We start from the raw sequence: 22,060 nt of genomic DNA on the forward strand, positions 1-22,060 counted from the left end.
TACTCTCGTCTTTTGGCTTTAGTTCGGACAAGGAGATTTTCGTCAATTTAGGCTTCTTCTGGTGAAGATGAGATCACCTGATCAAGCCTGCCAAACAACGTTTCACAAAAATTCCCAGTCGCAACCGTTACGGAGGAGGAAGCTACTGATCATTTACGCATAGCAACTGTTGGGAGGATATGCGTAGTGAGCCCAATTCGGAGAATTCTCAACCCGGTATACATAATCACTAATAATTAGAGTAACTCTTGAATTTTGATTGAAAATATAAAAAAATTTATTAATTTTTAAAATATATATTTTATTTTAAAAAATGTTAATTGAATAGTTAATCAATCATTAATATTTTCATTAACTTGTTAATATGATAAAGATAAAAAAATAATTTTATCATTAATTAAATTTTATAATTATCATTATATAATTTTTTTTCAAAGAGCTCTCAATTGGGAGCATCAGAGCTCCCCTGGGGAGCCCTGATCGAGCTCCTTAAGGAAGCACCGGTGCTTCCCTAGGAAGCTCGATTGAGGCTCCTTATTTTTTTAATTTTTTTTAAAAAGTATAACAATAATTTTTTTAATTAATTAAAAAATATTTTAATTTTTATTATTTTTATCAACGATATTTGTATTTTTAAAGTAGCGTCCATTTCAAAAATTAATTAACTTTTATATAATTTTGATTAAAATTTTAAAAAAAATCTAGTTATTTTATCTTAATTAGTAAAATGGAGAATGAGTCTAATTTGGAGAATTCTCATGTGGGTAAAGCAGAGATAGGTTATAAGAATAAGCAGAAGGGAAACGTTCCATTAGGCCAGCCGGACCACTCCCATATGATTGTAGTGACTGCGAAATGTTGAGAGAAATTATGTAAAGGGTAAGTTTCATTTTACTTCTTACTTAAGATAGAATATATTTTATTTTAAATTTATGTTAGTGGGATTTTTTTTGGCTTGTAATTAAGTTGTTTTTTGTAAAGATATTTCGTTTTTATCACAATAGACGTCTTTGTTAAGAAATTATAGCTTCATGACCAATTACTATCTGAACTCCTTTTTATAATCTCAGTAATGTTTTAGACAATGATATTACTCTAATTTCAGATGCTAAAAATATTGAGTAAGTTTAATGTTTTTCTTTCTCTTCACCTTCTTCTTTAATTAATTGTTTTCTTATTTGACTATAAGTTGGTCAAAATCTTGAAGACTCAATCATCAAACTCATTTTTCATTGTCTTTCAATGGTTTTTACCATAAAGGTTACAAGGATGTGTGGAAAACTTTCAGTTTTTGTGATAAAGGTCATAAGGACGTGGAAAAGTTTCTTTTCTTTTGCAATATTTCATCAGGCAAAAGCAAGAGGGATGGAGCATGCATGACCATCTGTGTGCAGTTTTCTTTGAAGTCAGTCCTATGCTTCGGGGTGAAAATCTATGTTATCGTAACTGTACAGAAAATACGTTGTTAGCAGATCTAGGTATCTTCTTATAAGTAGAATTGTCGGAATTGTTGCAGCTGGCATTCAAATGGGTGAAGCTGCTAATATTAGTAACCGAGAGAAAAATATTGTCTCCCCGACAGCATGAGTATTAGCTACTGCCCCTGCTGAAGCTGCAAATACTAGCATCTATAAGGCAGGGCGGGTTGCAGCTACTGGGTCTCCTGAAGCAGCGAACCCCAATAACAGTGGGAGACGTCGAGTCAATCTGAGTGTACAGATTGCTCTTATATATTGAAGGCCATTGATCTTTCCTATGTCAGTTAGAGCCTCCGGGCAAGATGGATTATTTGAATTTGAAAATAATTGCATTATATATCCACGTACATGCATTGAAACCTTCATTGAATCTGGATGCTGCTTAAGATATCTGTATTCAGTATAATCAGCAAAAACAGAGTTCACTATAAGAGAATAAAGAAGTAGTCGTTGGATGATTAGTTTCCCACTTTGAAAAAATTACTCCACTAGTATACCAGATTGCTGACATAGATTAGTTGTCTGAAAAATCAAATTGTACAAAGTTTGATATAGCATTTATCACAGTTAATGGTGCAGATGAAAGGAGCATAGAAGTGCCATATAAAAGCCTGTGACAGGAGATGATTTATACAATGTATGGTGGAGAAAATGCTTCTGACAAAAATTATGGACTGGGTAACGTGTTCATGTGTGCAAAGCCAATGGAATCAAACAAACCTGTGTCCACAATGGTAGGAGTCTCCCCTGCAGTAAGGGTCTTAGATTCCATAAAGGTAATCTTCCCGGGAATATGAATATCAGAGAGGTGAATCTGTAGTTCCACAGGAATGTCATAAATAGAATGCACACCAGCTTCAAAGGAGACTTCAGAATGATATCAATTAAGCTATAGAATTGTCTAAACTTGGCATCTGATATTTGGTGTTTGCATACTAGTAAGTTGGTGGTAAAAGATAAAAGATAGTTAAAACTAAATATCAATTATCATTTCCTTCCAACAGAAATCTAGGTTTTGATGGTACCAAACAAAAATTTGGAATCATAATAACAAAAACCAATGTATTAGATGGTCCAGTCATCTAGTAATATGTGTCTATGAATGAGCTTGTATACAGGTGATGACAGACGTTGTACAATACTGAAATTATTCTACCTAATGGACAAGAAATAACAGGAAGCTCCAGAATGCATTCCTTTGCCAAGTCCAGTCACATATAAATAATGTGCAAAACTGGATTTGGTGTAGAATACCATATCGGATAGGAAGTGCCTCTACCTTGCGGTGCTTGGCTTTCAGCTTTCCATCAGTACCAAAGACGCAACAAGTATTGTACAACTTCAGACAGCATAGCTGTTGAAGGAGACGCATCACCACCTGCGTCAATATCTTCGGCATATACTGGGAAGCTGTCCGTTGAATATGGGCATGGGCTGTTCCATATTTCCTGACATAATATAACAAAAAAGGAAGGGCCTTAAGTTGATGCTATGATATTATATTCATTTAAAAACTTGCTTAATGTATTACATGTAATTTGTGAAACCAAAACCATTTCACAGGACACAAATGTTTTTTATATTCCCCACAGTTTTTGGTCATCAAACTGAAAGGTTAAAACGTGATCATCAATTCATGGTTCGCTTGTCTGGGTAGTAAGATTGATGCATAAAGCATCATGTCGTTATGTGCAGAGGTTTCGTTGTGTAAAATTTCCTTTATCTGGTGTCCACAAATTTCAAAGACCCACCACGCAACAAAATTTCTACTTTTTCAGGCTTCCAATTCGAGACTGCAAGCTTAATTTTACCAAATTTTTACCCAACAAACCCTCATTTCAATCAGAAAGGTCAAACCTTGAGATACAGACAGATAAAATAATTACAAGCAAGAGGACAAGTGGGCACCTTTTGAGCAGCCTCCTCATGGCTTCCAGCATGCTCTATGTTCCTTTTTTACCGGCGTCACGACAACTGGCAAATCCCAATCTGAACTGTAACAACAACCCAAACAGATCACTCAACATAATAACACAAGGAAACGAGTAAACAAAGAAAAGAGGAGGGGTGGGAAGAGGGAGGGAAGGTGGTGCCTGGCTTGTTCAGGCTTAAGAGAATGCCATTACCTATGTTGATTGGTCCTGATTTGAGCTTTTGGTATCGTTGATTGTACAGGTTTTGGTGTTTCTGGGAATTGTTGGAATGAAGATGTTTTTTGGGAAAGGGTTTTGATGAGTGCTGAGAAGGGAGCGTGAGATTGAGGAATGACTGAGATTCTTGGAGCTAACTAGGTGAACACCGCTGACTTCATTTCATTTCACTTTCTGTATCTGATACTCTGGTCTTCGTGCTTTAGTTCGGACAAGGAGATTTTCGTCAATTAGGCTTCATATGGTGAAGATGAGATCACTTGATCAGGCTGGCAACAACGTTTCAAGAAACTCCCAGTCCCAACCGTTAGCTTGCTCTCAACGGTCATTAACTGCCTTCTCGCGCCTTTTCCAATTGAGTTCTATACTCTATATAAATTGAAAAAATATGAACTAACGAATCAAAAATTTCTATTCACGGCTCTCTGTAAATCGGTGGAGCAACCACCAACCAATTCCAAAGTCCAACTTTCCTCCAAAGAAACTGAGATTTTACGCACTCTCAGGTCTTCAGTATGGCGGATCCAAATGCTATGTTCCTGATGATGACCACCCATTACGTCCATTAGGGATGAAGCTCTAAATTTCATGAACAACATGGAGCCCCTATTACCGGATGATGATATGAACATTTTCATGGGCAACATGAACCATCCATTTATGGATGACACTAGGAACGATTTCTTGAACAACTTAAATCCTTCTCTTTTTGGAAACCCTTCTTCAGATAATTCTGACACTGGGAATTTACGCGTTAACTCTCAATCGAATCCTTCATTGAACAATTTGAGCACGACTACTCAAATGCAACAAAACTTCGAAAATGAAGGTTTAAACAATCTCCATGTTCCTACTCGTGTGAACTCGACTGATCAGGAACCATCGCAACATCCTTTTATCTCATCAGGTGAGAAACGTAGCAACCATTTAAAGTTAATCATTTCGAGGAATTAATTAATATCTTTACTCACAAGAAGGATAACTCTAATGCGGGTGCTCTGGGTCGGGTCCTTCAAAGATTCAGGGAAAACGAGAATCAGATGAAACAAACTTGGTAAATGAAAGTCTAAACAACCCGAATATTCCTATTCAACAGACTTATTACCTGTCCAAGAACCCGTTTTACATCCTTCTTCAATTCCTCCATTTACAGAGCAGGAAGCTACTAATCCTTTGCAGATAGCAACCGATTGGGAGGGTATGCATAACGAGCCCAATTTGGAGAATGCTCAAACAAGTATGCGTAATGAGGTCAATTTAGAGAATTCCGAAAGGGGTATGCATAGTGAGCCCAATTTGGAGAATTCTCAAGTAGAAACAGGTTTGGGAACACAAAGGCTCGATAAGAATAAGGGGAAACTTTCTGTTGGGCTAAGCAGACCACCCCCATCTGGTTGTAGTGGTTGTCAAATGTTGAGAGAAATTACCCATCGCAGAGGTGAGTTTCTTGTTACTTGTTATTTGAAATGGGATATATATTATTTTAAATTTATGCTAGTGAGATTGTTTTGGCTTGTGATTAGGTTGTTCTTTTGATAACGATATTTCGTTTTTATCATGGCAGGCTCTCTTGTTAAGAAACTACAGCTTCATGGTGAATTATTACGTGGACGTTTTTTTCATGCTCTCAGTAATGTTTTCGACGAGGATACGACTGTAGTTTTAGATGCTGAAAATATCGAGTAAGTTAAAGGTTCTTGTTTCTCTCCACTTTCTTGCTTAAATGTTCTCTTATTTGATTTTAGCTTGGTCAAAATCTTGACGACTCAGTTATAAAACTCATTTTTCATTTTCTTTCAATAGTTTATACGATAAAGGCTACAAGGACGTGGAAAAGTTCCTTTCGCAATATTTCATCCAGCAAGAGCAAGAGGGATGGAGCATGTATGACGATCCGCGTGCAGTTTTCTTTAAAGTCCTATGCTTTGGGCCTGGTGTGTATGGGTGAAAATCTGTCTTATTGTAACTACATAGAAAATACGTTGTCAGGAGATCCAGGTATCTTCTTATGAGCAGAATTGTTTGAATTTTTGCAGGTGGCATTCCGACCGGTGAAACTGCGAATACCAGTAACCGAGAGAAAAATCCTGTCCCGCCCACAGCACGAGTCTTAGCTAGTGCCCCTGCTGAAGCTGCGAATACTAGTAACCGAGAGAGAAATCCTCTCCCCCCGACAGCACGAGTATTAGCCACTGCCCCTGCTGAAGCTGCGAATACTAGTAACCGAGAGAGAAATCCTGTCCCCCCGACAGCACGAGTATTAGCTACTGCCCCTGCTGAAGCTGCGAACCGCAGTAACGCTGAAGCTGCGAATACTAGTATCTCTCAGGCGGGGCAGGTTGCAGCTACTGGCTCTCATGAGGCAACGAACCCCAACAATAGTGGGAGACGTTCAATCAATCTTAGTGAACAGGTTGTAGCTACTGTCTGATCTGACTATATATACTAAAGGCCGTTGATCTTTCCTATTTCAGTTAAGAGGATCTGGGCAGGATGGATTATTTGTCTTTGCATTATATATCTACGTACATGCATTAGAACCTTCATTGAACCTGGATGTTACTTCAGATATTTGTATTCTAGACTCTAATTCGGGTTATATTTCTTTTTGGGATGAAATGCAGAGAAAGAGAATAAAGATGATGACGTTCAATGATTTAAAACCGTTTTTCGAAATGCTTAGAAAGGATGCAGCCAGGATGTTGAATTTGTCTGAAACTGTATTGCATAACATATTTGATGAAGTAACAGGGAAAAAGGGTAGAAGATGGCCTTATAGAGAGGTCTTTTTTCATTGCTATGGCTTTCTTAGATCATTCTCGCCTCAATTTAAATGCTACATTCCTTATTTACAACATGTTTTTCTGGTGCATATACAGATTACTGCCAATAGGAGGAAAATAGCTAAATTGACTGCTATCGCAGATTCAACTGATAATCCAGCTGCAAGGGATCGAGCTAGAGATGAAATCCGGACGTTGGAAGAACAGATCGATGCACTTTATCGCCCTTGATGATTTTCCACCTGCAATGAATGACAATTTTTGTATGATCTTGAGATTTTTGGAATATATATTTTTTAATTATTATTTCTGGTGTCATTTGTGGTTTCTTTTTCTTTATTCCTTTTTTGGTGCTAAGTGGGCATGCATGCTTGATATAGCATGCTGTTCTTAGCCTCAAAACAACCAATAATAACATAAAGTTGATTTACAATTTTTGTTTTACACGGCAACCTCATTACCATGTGATCGAATTTCACTTCCTCTTCAATCCAACTCTTTTGTTTTACCTAAACTTAACCGTCAAGTTTAACTATAAATACGTCAAATCAAGATCATAGACTCGTATATATGGAATATTTATAGTACATGAGCATGCATTTTTTGTTTTTGTTTTTTGAGAGACAACATCCATTTGCATTTGCTTTGCCTGTAAGGTAGTGAATTTGGTCCAACTAATTCCCAAAAATAATGAAAAGAGAAAGGATGGTTTTTCTTATTGGTGAATAATAAGCCCAAAGGTCCATCCAAGCCGTTTACCATTTCCTAAACAATAAAAAGAGCAAAAAATGCAGCGAACGTTAGTTTTTGTTTGATGAACGCCTTGACCGCAAGTTCAGGAAAAATGACCCACATTTCCTCCCTATTCTCCTATTTGACCCCCACCTAAAAGATATGTTTGTTGATAGTTCAATGTCAGCTCCAATTTCTGCAATCTTGGCTTCCTTAGACGCCTTGGTTACTTTGGCGATGTTCTCAACTTCTAAGTCCATCGCTATTTTTTTCACTAGACCCTCAAGCATGAATGATCCAATGGAACCTAAAGCTCGGAATCTTGAATCAACTCGTAGATTTTCCTGTTCAGCAATCGCTAAAGCTGCTGAAAGAACATGAGATTGGCCTTCTTCATCCTTCTTTTCAGTTAGCAGCACTGCATAATTCAGTATCAGGGTAGAATAAGCCAACTGCAAATTCTTGTTTGGAGATGAGCCATGGTAAAGTATACTCGCCCCAGCAGGGTGCAGGACAATCGTCCTCACAATACCAATAACAGGAAATATTATTGCAGGTGGCCATGATTTGAGCAATTTCAGCAACAAGGCAATGTCAACATCAGCAAAACTGCTAGAATGGTAATGTGATGTGTCCTTCAGAATTTCAATAATAGCAGTCTAGATATCTCCAGCTCCGTTAGAGACAAGTCCTTTTTTCCTTCACAAGACAAGTTAGCTAGTAGAGTTGATGAAGTTTGTATGGTTTTTTTTGTAAGTATTCACACATGGTGGACGGACCAACCAAAGATTAGTTGAATTCATAGATGTATATGATTAATGTGAATTTCACTATTTCTAGTTATGTTTAATCTCAGCAACAAGGAGAGCCTAAGTTGAGAGCCGGCTCCCTTGTCCTTATCATACCGTAATGAATATTAAAACAAAGGATTCCAACATACCAATGTCATAGGTGAGACCTATGAAAGTCTACATCCTTGATGTGTTTCTAGATGGTTACACAACTCTCTAAGACCTTGTTGATATAAGTTTATAAGATTCCATGGAAAATCAATGTCTTTTTTCCAGGAAGAAGAATATGGGCAGTGTTCAAACTCTGGTTTGTGTGAAGCGGGTGAAGCAAGATGAGCAAGAAGAGTGGGATGAGAGCATGCCGTTGCCTGGAGACATTATTGAAGGGTTGGCTGAAAAGGATGTTGATGAGTTATTTCGGCCTGTAAAAGCTAGATCTGAACTAAGTTCACGGCTCGGAAAGATTGGCCAGAAGGTGGAGACGATATGGGTGAAGGTTAGAAGGGGTGATGCAACACATAAGCTTCGTGTTCGTGTTGTTGCAGAGAAAGGTTCAATGCTGCAGAGGAAGTACACAATTAAAGCGGCAAGGGATGACAGACATGTTGCAGTTCTAGGAGACTTGACCTTAGAACAATACACTAATCTCCAAGGTAAGTATCTTCTTTTCCTTCAATCTGTCTTAATATTGGCTAACACAGCCCCAAAATCAGAACAATGAATGCTAGTTGAGGAAAACTGGTGAAAAGTTCTTTTTAACCATGTGATCTTAGCTTCATACCCCAGGGCTGTTGCTTTGAATTTCCACTTATTGCTAGACCACAAGGTCGAGAATCAGTTTGTCTAAAATTTAAGACAAAAAGGAACAGTCACAACAGCTAGAAGCAAAAATTTGATTAGCTTGTTGAAATTTGCTGAGTTTGATGCAAGAATCTGCTTCCTTCAGGATTCTAAGAGGATTAGAGTTTCTCAAAAAAACCATGATTTTGAATTGACAGAGTGGTTGAGCCTTGTATGACAACGAATCTGGAGAAACTCGAATCAAATAATAAAGGATTAAAATAACAAACTTTCTCCATTCCATAATATGCAAAACTTAGTAAATTGGGGGTTTCCGTCTGGTGTTGCAGAAATGAGCAGGAAGGTGCTGAATGTGGACTTTAGGGGGTTCAACAGAAAGGAAGTGAAGTATGATTGGAAGGCGAAAGTGGGTACTTACATGCCGGACCAAGGATCTACTGTTATTAGTTCCATTCTTTTCTTGCCCTTTCAAGGTGAATTTTACATTGAGGCTACTCTATCCAGGAGCATGGCCTGGTTTACAGCAGCAGTATCTTCAGGGGCACCCCTTGTCTTTGTCAATATCCAAACAGAACAGATTGTGACATCGGTAGCTCTCTCTCTTTCTCTCAACCTTACTAGTCTTGACGTTAAGTTTCCTAAATGAGTTCTTGAGCCATGTGATATATGCATGACTTTTTACCTAAACCAAGAGGAAAATAAACTTAATCTCTTTGTTTTTTTTTTTTTGCTCAATAAACTTAATCTCTTTGTGCGCTTTGTATCTTTCGCAACATTTTTTTTCCCTAAAGGAGAAAACCAATCCTAGTGGAAAGGAAATAAGTCGAGGGAAGCAACAAAACCACACCACAACTGTAGAATTATTGCAGGGCATAAGGCTATGGTTCCTACCAGGAGTTGATGAAGTTTCACTTGAAATGATACCAGAACCAGGAGAAGGTCGATTTGGATTGGACATCAAACGGACAGACGAGGTAACTCCTTAATTATGATCTTTTCATATTTGCTTATGCTAAGAAGAAAACTAGTTTAACAAATTCCTTTGTATTTATCTTATATTTGATTATTTGCCATAGGGGTTTATCTGCATCTACTCAGTAATAAAGGATTCAGCTGCCGACCGTGCTGGGCTGCAGCAACTACTTGAAGAGGCAAATGCCAAAAAGCAACTAATTGTTATCTCTCGATTAGAAGGCAAGAGTGTAATGCCTTCGAGTGTTAGCTCTGTTGGGTTTATACACTGTTGTGATCACAAAGAAATAAGGGACACCCTAGCTTTATCTATTGAGAGAATGGATATAGTCCAACTCCACATCATGGCCTGGCCTAACCAAACTCGTCCTGACACCCCTCGAGCAATCGGTGCGGCTGCGACCCTCCGGCCTCCCAGTGGATACTATCACTTACCGCCACTGTGATCGAATTCAAATGTGGGAATGTTTCGTGCAATGAGCAAGTCCTCGAGTCAAATTAAGTCGTGTAAATAGCTATGAAGAAAACAAGGGCATTGTCTGGAACAACAAACCGAGTATCATCTAAAGTGCTTTTAAAAAGTTTGCAAGAGAACAATCTTCTTTTCTCCGGCTTTTGTTTCCTTTTCAGAATCACAAGAGCTCACACGCAATTCCGAATTATAACTACCTTATCATGGTCTTCGGTCTCCTTTTAAGTCCCTCCCATGCCTTTTCTCTTTGATTGCTCCAATCTCCAACCTCTGCGAGACTTAAAGCGACTCGGGCTCGATTTGGCACTAGAGATTGAATCGCCTTAGCACTCCTTGTTCAGGACATTGGCATCCTTATTACCATTTTTTTTTTTTGAAAATTGAGCATTTCATTCATCAAAGGAGAGAGCAATTCCTGTGGAAAAAACAAGATCAGCTCCAAGTTTTTAAATTGCTATCTTAACCTATAAACTTAAAATCCAAGCTTTACGAAAGTACAAAAAAGAAGTCGGTCTTTTTGCTTTAGTTCGGACAAGGACATTTGCGTCAATTTAGGCTTCTTATGGTGAAGATGAGACCACTTGATCAAGTCTGGCAAACAACGTTTTAACTTTTAAGCAGCTTCCCAGTCCCAACCGTTACCTTGCCTCTCAACGGTCATGAACTGCCTTCTCGCGCCTTTTCCAATTGAGTTCTATACTCTATATAAATTGAAACAATATGCACTAATGAATCAAATGTTTGTATTCACGGTTCTCTCTAACTCGGTGGTGCTACTATTCCGGAGCAACCACCAACCAATTCCAAAGTTCCACTTTCCACCAAAGAACTTGAGATTTTACAGTAATAGACACTCTCAGGTCTTCAGGTATGGCGGATCCAAATGCCAATGTTCCCAACGATGACCCTCATTATGTCCCATTAGTGGATGAAGCTCTAAATTTCATGAACAACATGGAGCCCCTATACCGGATGATGATATAACATTTTCATGGGCAACATGAATCATGCATTTATGATGACGCTAGGAACGATTCTTGAACAACATAAATCCTTCTCTTTTTGGAACATCTTCTTTACATAATTCGACACTTCGAATTATGCGTTAACTCTCAATCGAATCCTTCAATGAACAATTTGAGCACGACTACCCAAATACAACAAAACTTCGAAAATGAAGATTTAAACAATCCGCACGTTCCTACTCGAGTGAACTCGACTGTTCAGGAACCCTCGCAACATCCCTTTATTCCTCAAGCAGGTGGGAAACGTAAGCAACCTATTAAAGTTAATCATTTGGAGGAATTATTTGGAATCTTTACTCACAAGAAGGATAACTCTAATGCAGGGTGCTCTGGGTCGGGTCCTTCAAAGATTCGTGGGAACACAAGTAATCAAGGTGAAACAAACTCGGTAAATGAAAGTCTAAATAGCCGGAGTTTACCTACTCAATAGGACTTATTACCTGTCCAAGAACCCGTTTTACGTCGTTCTTCAATTCCTTCTTTACAGAGCAGGAAGATATTAATCCTTTATAGATAGAAAACCAATTGGAAGGGTATGCGTAATGAGCCCAATTTGGAGAATTCTTGAGCGGGTATGCTTAATGAGTCCAATTTAAGGAATTCTCAAGCGAATAAGTATAACGAGTCCAATTTGGAGAATTCTCAAGCAACTTCTTTTGCAGAAATGAATAGTCAAATAGAGACAAGTTTGGAAACAGAAAGACTCCATAAGAATAAGGGAAAACCTTCTCTCACGCCAAGCAGAACATCTCCATCAGATTGTAGTGGTTGCGACATGTTGAGAGAAATTACTCATCGCAAAGGTGAGTTTCATGTTACTTGTTATTTGAAATGGGAGATATTTTTATTTTAAATTTATGCTAATGAGATTGTGTTTGCTCGTGATTAGGTTGTTCTTTTGACACTGATCGTTTTTGATAATGATGTTTGGTTTTTATCATGGCAGGCCCCCTTGTTAAGAAACTACAGCTTCATGGCAAATTATTACGTGGACGTTTTTTTCATGCTCTCAGTAATGTTTTAGACGAGGATACTACTGTAGTTTCAGGTGCCGAAAACATTGAGTAAGTTTAATGTTCTTCTTTCGCTTCACTTTCTTGTTTAAATGTTTTTCTTATTTGATTATAACCTGGTCAAAATCTTGAAGACTCAGTCATAAATCTCATTTTTCCATTTTCTTTCAATAGTTTTTATGATAAAGGCTATAAGGACGTGGAAAAGTTCCTTTCGCAATATTTCATGAAGCAAGAGCAAGAGGGATGGAGCATGTATGACGATCCACGTGCAGATTTCTTTAAAGTCCTATGCTTCAGGCCGGGTATGGGTGAAAATCTGTCTGCTCGTAACTATATAGAATATACGTTGTTAGCGGATCCAAGTATCTCCTTATGAGTAACAGTTTGGTGGAATTGACTGAAATTTTTTGCAGGTGGCATTCAGACGAGTGAAGCTGCGAATACAAGCATCTCTCCAGTAGGGCAGGTTGCAGCTACTGGCTCTCATGAGGCAACGAACCCGAACAATCGTGGGAGACGTCCAATCAATCTGAGAGAACAGGTTGTAGCTACTGTCTGATCTGACCCTGTATATTCCTATTTCAGTTAGAGCCTCTGGGCAGGATGGATTATTTGAATTTGAAAGTAATTGCATTATATATACACCTACATACATTGCAACCTTCATTGAACTTGGATGCTGCTTTAGATATTTGTATTCTAGACTCTGACTTGGGGTTGTATTCCTTTTTGAGGTGAAATGCAGAGAAAGAGAATAAAGATGTTTGGCCGCGATGATTTAACACCATATTACGGATTGCCTAGAAGGGAAGCAGCCAGGCGGTTGAATGTGTCTGAAACAATATTACATAAAAGTACACGGTGAAGTAACAGGCCGTAGAGGAGGATGGCCTTTTAGACAGGTCTGTTTTCATTACTATGGCTTTCTTAGATCATTCTCTCCTCAATTTAATAATACTACATTCCTTATTTACTGCATGTTTTTCTGGTGCATATACAGATTAGTGCCAGAAAGAGGAAAATAGCCGAATTGACAGCTATTGTAGGTTCAACTAATAATCCAGCTGCAAGGAGTCGTGCTATAAATGAAATCCAGAGGCTGGAAAAAGAGATCGCTGCATATTATAACCGTTGATGAGTTTCTAGTTTTATGATTGAATGTGATAAGATTACAATATACTTAGACACATTTCACCTGTAACAAATGATAAGTTTTGCTTGATCTTACTTGATTTAGCATGCCGTTCTTAGTGAAATTCGATCCCATGGAAATGAGGTTGCGGCGTAAAACAGAAACTAATACAACCATATCAAGCATAATCAAATTATATTTAATCTTAGCAACAAGGAGAGGCTTAGTTGAGAGCCGGCTAGAGACCTATAAAGTAGTTACACACCACTCTCTAAGACCTAGATGATACAAGTTATCAAGATTCCATGGAAAATCAGTGTTGTCTTTCAAGAAAAAGGATATGGGCAGTGTTCAGACATTGGTTTGTGTCAAGCGGGTGAAGCCAAATGAGCAACAAGAGTGGGATGAGAGCATGCCATTGGGACGAGACATTATTGAATGGTTTGCTGGAAAGGATGTTGATTAGTTATTTCTGCCTGAAAAAGCTATATCTGAACTAAGTTCACAACTCGAAAAGATCGGCCATAAGGTGGAGACCATACAGGTGAAGGCTAAAAGGGGTGATGGAACCACATAAAGTACACAACTAGAGCGGCAAGGAATGATAAACATGTTGAAGTTTTAGGTAACTTGACCTTAGAACAATGCATTGTTGGTGTATTTTTAAAATCAAAAGTTATGTCACATAATAAAAAGTTATTTTAGTTAAAAAATTATATCACATGAAGTGACATATCTATTGGATTATAGATAAATTTTTATGTGAATAGTTATATCTCTTGATAAAATAATAATAAAAAATTATGAGACATATTAAAAAGAATAACTCAAAAGTTAAATGTGATTGTTTCAAATTATAACTCAAGGATTATAGTTTATGAAATGAATAGTTACTTTTTCATAAGATGATTATTGAAACAATACTTTTGTCCAAAAAATGTATTTGGTAAAATGAAAAAATATCTTTTAGATAAAATAGTGCCTTAATGAAAGGGTTGTATCTTTGAAGAAGAGACACTTACAAATCTATATAAAGGCTTTGTTGTCAACCATTTTGACACATCAAAGCAAATACAAAAATAAAAACAGAAATATCAAGAGCAAGAAAAGGTTCAGCTGCCAACCATGTTGCTGCTGTAGCAACTACTCGAAGAAGCAAATGCCAAAAAGCATCTAATTGTTATCTGTCGTGTAGAAGGCAAGCGTCCTTGGAGTCTTAGCTCTGTTAGGCTTATACATCAATCGAATGGATGTAGTCCAACTCCACATCATGATATGGCCTAATTAAACTCATCTCGACACCCTTCAAGCAATCGGTGCTGCGACCCTCCGCCCTCCAAACGGATATTATTACTCATCGCCACAATGGTCAAATTCAAATGTGGGAACGTTTCATGCTAAGAGCAAGTCATCATCGAGCCATTAAAGTGGCCAAAGAATAAGATTTAACTTTAGAGACAAAGCCTAAGGAAAAGAAAGGCATTGTTTGGAAACCATAAAAAGCCGTTTTTATGTAGAATTATGATAATTCGAAACCATGAAAGGAAAGAAGTTCTCCCTGCAAAACAAAATTATATTTTTCAGCATTAACAACTTTTTTCTCATGTCCGCAGTCAGGGTCCTCAAACTTCCTATATAGACAATTGGGTAGTCAAGCAGGGGCTACTCGCATTACGAGTGAATTTCTTATTCTTGATTCATATCTCCTTATCCTTCTCCTCTCATCAACTTCTCTAGTCACCGGAACATCATCCTTTAGCAGCTCTGCCTATTGGCTCATCACAAGTATAAACCTCCTCCTCCTCTCCTTTTCCACCGCCTCCAATTATAATACAAGCATAAATCCCACATCCCCTCTCAGGCTCCCACTGCCTCCTCCTTATACATACAAGTCCCCCCCATCCCCTTTTTAACTACAAATACGGGTCACCACCCCCACCGTATTATAAATGCAAGCATAAATCCCACCTCTCCTCCCACTGCTTCCATTCACATACAAGTCTCCTCCTCCACCTTTCATTACAATACAAGTCACCACCCACCCCACCACCTACTTGTGTTTGTCTAATCAATGAAGTCAGCAATGGTGATGCCACCAGACTAAACTCTTTCTGGTTGTAGCAGCTGCCATTAAATGTTTCCAAGTACACGACAAGGATTAAGGACTTTATCCCTACCACCCTTTAAAAATTAAAAGTGGAGGAAGTTCCTTTTCGTTCTGTTTATACCCGTAGGTATGTCCAATTTCCATATAAAGTACGATGGCCCCACCAATCCACCACATCAAGGGGCAAAGGCTATAAATATTACCGCACTACTGATTTAAATGAATTCGGATCTAAGTAAAACCAGATACAGTTCATCACCAATGGCACTGCCATCATCCAGAGCCATTACCAACTCCCACAAGCCCGGACCTTACCCCTCTTGTCACCTCCATAACTTCCCTTCTCCAAACTCTAAACCCAAGGAACCCCAACCCCATAAACCTCAGTTCAGCACCTCTAAACCGCTTCTCACCTTACCTCGAACCAAACTTAGTCATCCAAGTCATCAACAAACAACCCAACCCTTACCGTGCTCTCTTCTTCTTCAATTGGGCAGCTAATCCAAACCCAAATCCTAAAAACTATACCCACGATAATAAGTGTTATGAAGCCATCACAAATCTCCTCCTTTCCCATTCCCTATTCTCCCCTGCCATTCAACTCCTTGAAAAATCTCAAAAGCTCTCAGATTTCTTCATTAGCAAAATCATCAAGGCCAATGGGGATAAAGGTAATATGAAAGCTGCTATCTTTTGGTTTCAAAAAGCAAAAGCCTTTGGGAAAGACAACTACCTGTTTTCATTTAATACAATTCTGGGTGTTTTAGTTAAAGCTAATAAGGTAAATTTAGTTAAGACCTTGTTTGATCAGGTTGTGAAGGAAGGTTTGGTTCAACCTGATGTGTCTTCCTATACTACATTGATAAGGGCTTTGTGTAAAATGGGGAAGGTTGAGAGTGCAAAAAAGGTGTTTGATGAAATGAGTTGCAAGCCAAATATGCTTACTTTTAATACTATGATTAATGGGTTCTGTAAAAAGGGTGACATGGAGAGTGCAAGTTTGTTGTTTTATCAGATGATTAATGAAGTGGATTGCTTGCCTGATACAGTAACTTACACTACTTTGATAGATGGGTATTGCAAAAAAGGAGAATTTGAAGAGGCAATGAAGTATATGGATAAGATGGTGAAAATGGGTTGCTTGCCCAATGTGTTGACTTATAATGCTATTATATATGCTTTGTGTCTTAAAGGGGAAGTTGATGAGGCAAAAAGGATGATGTCCAAGATGAGGTTGAATGGAGTGAAGGATAATACTGCAACTCATATGAGTATATTAAAAGGGCTTTGTGTTGTGGGGAGGTCTAAAGAAGCCATTGAATATTTTAGGTGGATGGTCAGATGTAATATGGATTTGGATGCAAAAGCATATGGAATTGTTGTGAATGTGTATTGCAAGTTGAGAAAACTTGATGAAGCAATTTTGCTTTTGAAGGAAATGCACGGAAGAGGCATCTATCCGAATGTTTCAAGTTTCAATTCAGTGTTTAGGACTCTTGTGGAGTCAGGGGAGCTTGATAGAACTATTCTGCTTCTAAAACAGATGCCACAAATGGGTTGCTCACCAAATTTATTGTCCTACAGCACCGTGATATGCAGTCTTTGTAGGGCTGAAGGGAGGATGCAAGAGGTTAGATACCTTGTTGATGACATGCTTCAAAATGGTATTGTTATTGATGCCACCATGTATGGTTGCATAGTTGAAGGATACAGTGAGGATGGAAATCAAGAAATGGCGGTGCAAGTTTTAAATGAAATGATTGCTAAGAGTTATGTCATCGGTTCGGAGTGCTTCTCAATTTTTATCAAAATGTTGTGCGCAAAGGGGATGATTGTTGAGGCTGAAAAATATTTTGAGGACATTTGTAGGACATGCCCTTTAATCGAAAGGGATAGTTATAGAAGAGTCTTAGATGAGCATCTGCAAATAACTCAAGGGTCAAGTAAGGAACACAAATTAGAAGTGAGTTCTTGAGGGTAAAAAACATCAAAGGTTTTGTTTTGCTTGAGAATTGTAATCCATTTCATCCAGTGGGAGCAGTAACGAGACAAGTAGCTCAAGCAGCACGGCTTGCTTAATTTGCTTGTCCACCAGAGACGAGATGGAGAATCAGCATCAACCCTTTGACTTGTATGTTGCATTACAATTGGTGGTTGGCATTGTATTCATCTGAACTTCATACTTTTCTTGCTCCTTTTGGTTTCAAACCATGGTTAATGCTTCTCTTTAGAACATAGATTCTTCCAGTTTTCTCGCTTTAAAAGGTGGAGGTTACCAAAATCACACTTCACAACACGGGGTGACAAAATTCAGTGTGACCCAAAAGAAATCAAGCAACAAAAATTAGTTCTCTTTGCCTTGAATAAACTTGCAGTAGCCTGGTGCAGCTCATGCTACTGGTAATTGCTTCACCTTTCATTTGTATAATCCTATGTTTTTAGTTTCCCATAATTTAGCTACATCAACATTATCTATATTTTCCCATGATCCTTCCCTTATCCCAACCGAAAGATGGGATGAAATTTGATTGAATCCACAAGCAAATCCTGCCCTTTTTATAACAGGCATAGGCTGGAACCGCCATTGGGCCAAAGTCCACAACGCTGACCAGATGAACACCCAATGCCCAACCAGCTTTAAACTTGGGCCCATCTGGATGACGTTTCAAAATCTAAATGGGTTTAACAGAGGAAATGATCCCTTGTTTGTGACATTGTGGGTTTGATTTCCATTTAGGGTTTTTTTTTTGTTTTGGGTTTTGGGCCAAAAATTCGGAGAGGCAGGGGTCGCGGACTCTTCCCTCTCTTATTAAATCCGCTTAATTAAAATTCCCATTTCCTTCCAAATCCACTCTCGCGTCTCTCTCTTTTCTTTTCTTTTCATTTCATACTGAGAGAGAGAGAGGGGTCAAATACTCTCTTAACTAATACAATTTTTTGCAAGCATCTCTTTTCCCTCCTTTTACTCTTCTCTCTTTCTGTCCCTCTCTCCCTCTGCTTATCGATCTCCACTCTCCAAACAAAGAGCTCCCTCTTAAAAGAGGAGGAGGAACAAGGAAGAAAAGAATCAGTTTGGGTGATGGACGGCGCTGCTTCGTACAACCCGCGTACAGTCGAGGAAGTTTTTCGAGATTTCAAGGGTCGTCGAGCTGGCATGATTAAAGCCCTTACTACTGGTATTATCTTTCACTCTTCCCTTGTCTCTCTTCTTTTCTTTTTCTTTCAAAGATTTACTACTCTTGTCTCTTACTTGGTTATCTTAACCACCTTTTTGAAGTTTATTCTTATTTAACTTGCTTTTGGGGTGTGTTGTTGGTTGCAGATGTGGAAGAGTTTTTCCAGCAGTGCGATCCGGGTACTGGGTTTTAGTTTTTTTTATTCTTCTTTTATTTTTATGGAGAATTAATTGTTTGAATTTTGTTTGGGTCGGTTAGAGGAATGAACTAGCTGCAGAATTCAAGTTACAATTTTATATTTTCAAAGTTCTTTTAATTAAACAGAGAATTCAAATCCGGTCATTGAATTAGTTGACAGTTTAGTATAAGTGAAGTGAATTTTGGTGCATGCAATGGCGTTGACGGTTGTAGCTTTATTGATGCTTAACTTTTTGCCCTGAAGAAGAATGGTTTAACTGTTGTGCTATCATTTCTTGCTTAAATTGAACGTCCCCTTTTAAAATACAAATGGATAGTTCTGAGCTAAGTAAGAGATCTGTATATTCAGGTGCATCAGATTTAATAATGCAACATTATTCTGTTGTTGTTCCTCGTGTATTCTATTACAAATGTAAACTCTTTTTCCTTTTTTAAATAACTATACGTTTTTAAAAGTTGGCACAAAAGAAAAAGTCTTTCTTTATAGGGTAATGTTTTTTGATTGGCTGACAAGTTTAAGATTGTGCTCATTATTTGACGCTTATTAGTTTGTTAGATTGCTGTAATTTGGAATAGGGCCTGGCAACGGGATAGGGATGCAGGATTGTAGACAATCATTGCTGTTATTATAGAACCAATGACATAACATGATTAGTTTCCTTTATGATTGTTAGACTTACTAGTCTCTAGCTTTTTGGCAAATAGTATGTCTCTTCTTATTTGAAAAAAGGTAGAAGTTTTAGTCATAAAATTATTCTGTACTGCTATTGAGCATTATTATGATTTTTCTTTTCCATCTCAAATATTTCTTTAATATGATGAACTGGAAAATAACGGGAGGGGTAATTCTGTGTGAATTTCAATTAGGATTAAGAACATATTCATTTAAACGTAGATGCAAACGATGGATGCAGGTGCTATAACCTCAGTATGGTTGCCATATGCTTTGACTCGTTCTACCTTGAGAGGTTCTAGATGCATGAAATGGATCGAATTAAACAAAATTCTAAAATTTTTATTGCAGAAAAGGAGAATCTTTGCCTTTATGGATTTCCCGGTGAGCAGTGGGAGGTGAATTTACCTGCTGAAGAGGTGCCTCCTGAGCTTCCGGAGCCTGCGCTGGGTATTAACTTTGCAAGAGATGGAATGCAAGAAAAGGACTGGTTATCTTTGGTTGCTGTACACAGTGACGCATGGTTACTTTCTGTGGCTTTCTACTTTGGTGCTCGGTTTGGTTTTGATAAAGCTGATAGGTACATTTTTTCCTTGCCCACGTGTGGTCTCCTGATCTGGCTTTATATACACGTTCTAGCTGTAAATAAGCTAAGATTTTTGATAGGCATCCACACCAAACCAGCATCAGTTCAGCCAAATAATTGATTTGTGTCGCTTGTAGTTTTGGTGTTTTATTATTTATTTTTATAGTATAATTACATGTCTATCATGAAAAGTTTGTACAGTATCTTTTTTACTCAGTTGACAAACTTTTTTTTGTAAATGGATACTCTTTTTATGGTAAAAAATTAGTACATTATGTAAATTTTTTTAATTTGGCTAGAATTTGCTACTTGGTTGGCTCGGAAAGCCACATTAACTAATTTGACTTTCATTACCTATTTATAAGGTTTTCATTGAAAATTTATTGCATTAGAGTAGCTTAATTTTTCTGCGAATGTGCTAGAGCCAGGTGTTAACCTTTTTATCAAGTCCTAGTTCTCGTCCAAAGTATGCTGGGCCTGATCTATAAAATCTAGCACTTACAACATTAATACTAGGCACAGCATGAGTGAGCTTGCTTAAACTGGGATGTATACTGGATTTGCGTGTGGCCCACAACAAGCATGCTATATTTTGAGCTACATTTTTTTTTTCTTAATAATACCACGCTGCTTAATGTGATCCAGGAAACGCCTTTTCAATATGATAAACGATCTTCCAACAATATTTGAAGTTGTGACAGGAGCAGCAAAGAAACAGACAAAGGAGAAATCATCAGTTTCAAATCACAGTAGCTATAAATCTAAATCAAACCCTAAGGTAAAATGTAATATTACACATTATTCTTACAATTTTTTAAGGCTTTATGAACAAATAAAATTCTAGTAGTGGAAGTTTCCTTCTTTTAAATATAAAGCTGACCAAATTAAGTTGTTGGCATTTTGGCTTGTTGCATCACTATTTTGCAAATTTCATTCTTCATGTGCTGATAACCTGAAAAGAGGGATATAGCAGTTTGTGGCTGGTTCTTAAGTGTTTATTCTTTATTACAATTTCAAGGGCACCCCTCCTAATTAGATTTTCTTTCCCTTCATGTTTGGCAAAATGCAGAGAGGTTCTGAATCACAGGCCAAGAATATAAAGGCAATTCCATCAAAGGATGAGGATGATGATGTTGTGGAAGAGGATGATGATGAGGAGCATGGAGAGACATTATGTGGGGCTTGTGGAGAGAATTATGCAGCTGATGAATTCTGGATTTGCTGTGACATCTGTGAGAAATGGTTCCATGGAAAGTGCGTTAAGATTACACCAGCCAGGGCAGAGCATATTAAGCAGTACAAATGCCCATCTTGCAGCAACAAGAGAGCACGGCCTTGATGATGGCTGGTCGGTGGCTTTTATGTGAATTCTGGCTTCAGGGTCTGCTAACTGTCTTGTAGGTCAAGCACTCAAGTTTGTTCTTAGTCAATGTGTCCTTTAGTCTAGGAAATCTGTCTTGGCTTTTTATTTTTAGGTCATGAATTCGCTGTTTAATTTGATTATAAATTAGGGTATTTACAATCAGGTTTAGAATCATTTTCTTCCTGCCATTGGAAGGGAGTCTTGTTCTATATCTGAATCATCTTTTTCCTTATATGCATCTTCTTTCCTTTTTGTATTCTAAGCTTGCGAAGGGTAATGCTTTCATACTATTTTAAAAAGAGAAAGGTGAAGAAAATTAGGAAGGGATGGAACCATTGTTTGTTTCTTCCTGGTGGCTGCTGCCTTCCTGGTGGAGCCGTGGAGGTTTTAAATGGGTTAGCCAGTATAGACACGGCTCGGCCCAGCACAAAACAATAGATGCCTGGCCTAGCCTGGTGACTGATGGGTCTTGGCCTTATGGTGTTGACATGACAAGCCAAACTCGGCCATCCACTTCTCAAAATTTTTAATAATTATATAATAAAAAAATTATTATTCAATATATTGTCGATAAAAATGAATATGTTATAATCTTATAAATTATA

The 22,060-nt window shown here is 37.9% G+C and overlaps 4 protein-coding genes and 1 pseudogene across 4 annotated transcripts; 4 read left to right on the top strand and 1 right to left on the bottom strand.

Annotated features, from left to right (window-relative positions):
• Positions 1-4,185, bottom strand: part of LOC149527550 (omega-amidase, chloroplastic-like) — a 9,087-nt pseudogene extending 4,902 nt beyond the window's left edge.
• A 40-nt stretch (positions 4,186-4,225) lies between these two features.
• On the top strand, positions 4,226-6,642 carry LOC110410746 (uncharacterized). The gene is made up of 7 exons (XM_021420612.1): positions 4,226-4,535; positions 4,725-5,066; positions 5,193-5,310; positions 5,432-5,562; positions 5,665-6,041; positions 6,253-6,411; positions 6,508-6,642. The coding sequence occupies exons 1-7, from the start codon at positions 4,226-4,228 to the stop codon at positions 6,640-6,642; spliced, it is 1,572 nt and encodes a 523-aa protein (XP_021276287.1).
• A 1,250-nt stretch (positions 6,643-7,892) lies between these two features.
• Positions 7,893-10,326, top strand: LOC110411448 (uncharacterized). Its single transcript, XM_021421601.1, has 4 exons — positions 7,893-8,587; positions 9,065-9,324; positions 9,527-9,709; positions 9,812-10,326. Exons 1-4 carry the CDS (start codon positions 8,185-8,187, stop codon positions 10,151-10,153), a joined length of 1,188 nt encoding a protein of 395 aa, XP_021277276.1. The 5' UTR covers positions 7,893-8,184; the 3' UTR covers positions 10,154-10,326.
• Positions 10,327-15,720: 5,394 nt separating this feature from the next.
• On the top strand, positions 15,721-18,066 carry LOC149527551 (uncharacterized). Its single transcript, XM_089782576.1, is given in 3 exon segments — positions 15,721-15,764; positions 15,766-17,859; positions 18,025-18,066. Coding segments are annotated over 2 exon segments (1,713 nt in total). The 3' UTR covers positions 17,435-17,859; positions 18,025-18,066.
• Positions 18,067-18,303: 237 nt separating this feature from the next.
• Positions 18,304-21,711, top strand: LOC110410685 (PHD finger protein ALFIN-LIKE 4-like). The gene is made up of 5 exons (XM_089782577.1): positions 18,304-18,635; positions 18,782-18,814; positions 19,858-20,086; positions 20,738-20,870; positions 21,162-21,711. Exons 1-5 carry the CDS (start codon positions 18,539-18,541, stop codon positions 21,429-21,431), a joined length of 762 nt encoding a protein of 253 aa, XP_089638703.1. The 5' UTR covers positions 18,304-18,538; the 3' UTR covers positions 21,432-21,711.
• The last annotated feature ends 349 nt before the right edge of the window (positions 21,712-22,060 follow it).

Source organism: Theobroma umbraticum, unplaced genomic scaffold (assembly GCF_002168275.2).
Source record: "Theobroma umbraticum cultivar Fairchild unplaced genomic scaffold, ASM216827v3 scaffold_56.0, whole genome shotgun sequence".
In the NCBI taxonomy this organism is placed as follows: domain Eukaryota; kingdom Viridiplantae; phylum Streptophyta; class Magnoliopsida; order Malvales; family Malvaceae; genus Theobroma; species Theobroma umbraticum.

Excerpts from the sequence above, each read along its gene's own strand:
- LOC110410685 (XM_089782577.1), top strand. The coding sequence starts at position 18,539 with ATGGACGGCGCTGCTTCGTACAACCCGCGTACAGTCGAGGAAGTTTTT. Across the intron at positions 18,636-18,781 it reads GATTAAAGCCCTTACTACTG|ATGTGGAAGAGTTTTTCCAG; the intron begins GTATTATCTTTC and ends TGTTGGTTGCAG. Across the intron at positions 18,815-19,857 it reads TTTCCAGCAGTGCGATCCGG|AAAAGGAGAATCTTTGCCTT; the intron begins GTACTGGGTTTT and ends TTTTTATTGCAG.
- LOC110410746 (XM_021420612.1), top strand. The coding sequence starts at position 4,226 with ATGGAGCCCCTATTACCGGATGATGATATGAACATTTTCATGGGCAAC. Across the intron at positions 4,536-4,724 it reads ACATCCTTTTATCTCATCAG|ACTTATTACCTGTCCAAGAA; the intron begins GTGAGAAACGTA and ends CCTATTCAACAG. Across the intron at positions 5,311-5,431 it reads TTAGATGCTGAAAATATCGA|TTTATACGATAAAGGCTACA; the intron begins GTAAGTTAAAGG and ends TTCTTTCAATAG.
- LOC110411448 (XM_021421601.1), top strand. The coding sequence starts at position 8,185 with ATGGAAAATCAATGTCTTTTTTCCAGGAAGAAGAATATGGGCAGTGTT. Across the intron at positions 9,325-9,526 it reads CAGAACAGATTGTGACATCG|GAGAAAACCAATCCTAGTGG; the intron begins GTAGCTCTCTCT and ends TTTTCCCTAAAG. Across the intron at positions 9,710-9,811 it reads ACATCAAACGGACAGACGAG|GGGTTTATCTGCATCTACTC; the intron begins GTAACTCCTTAA and ends TATTTGCCATAG.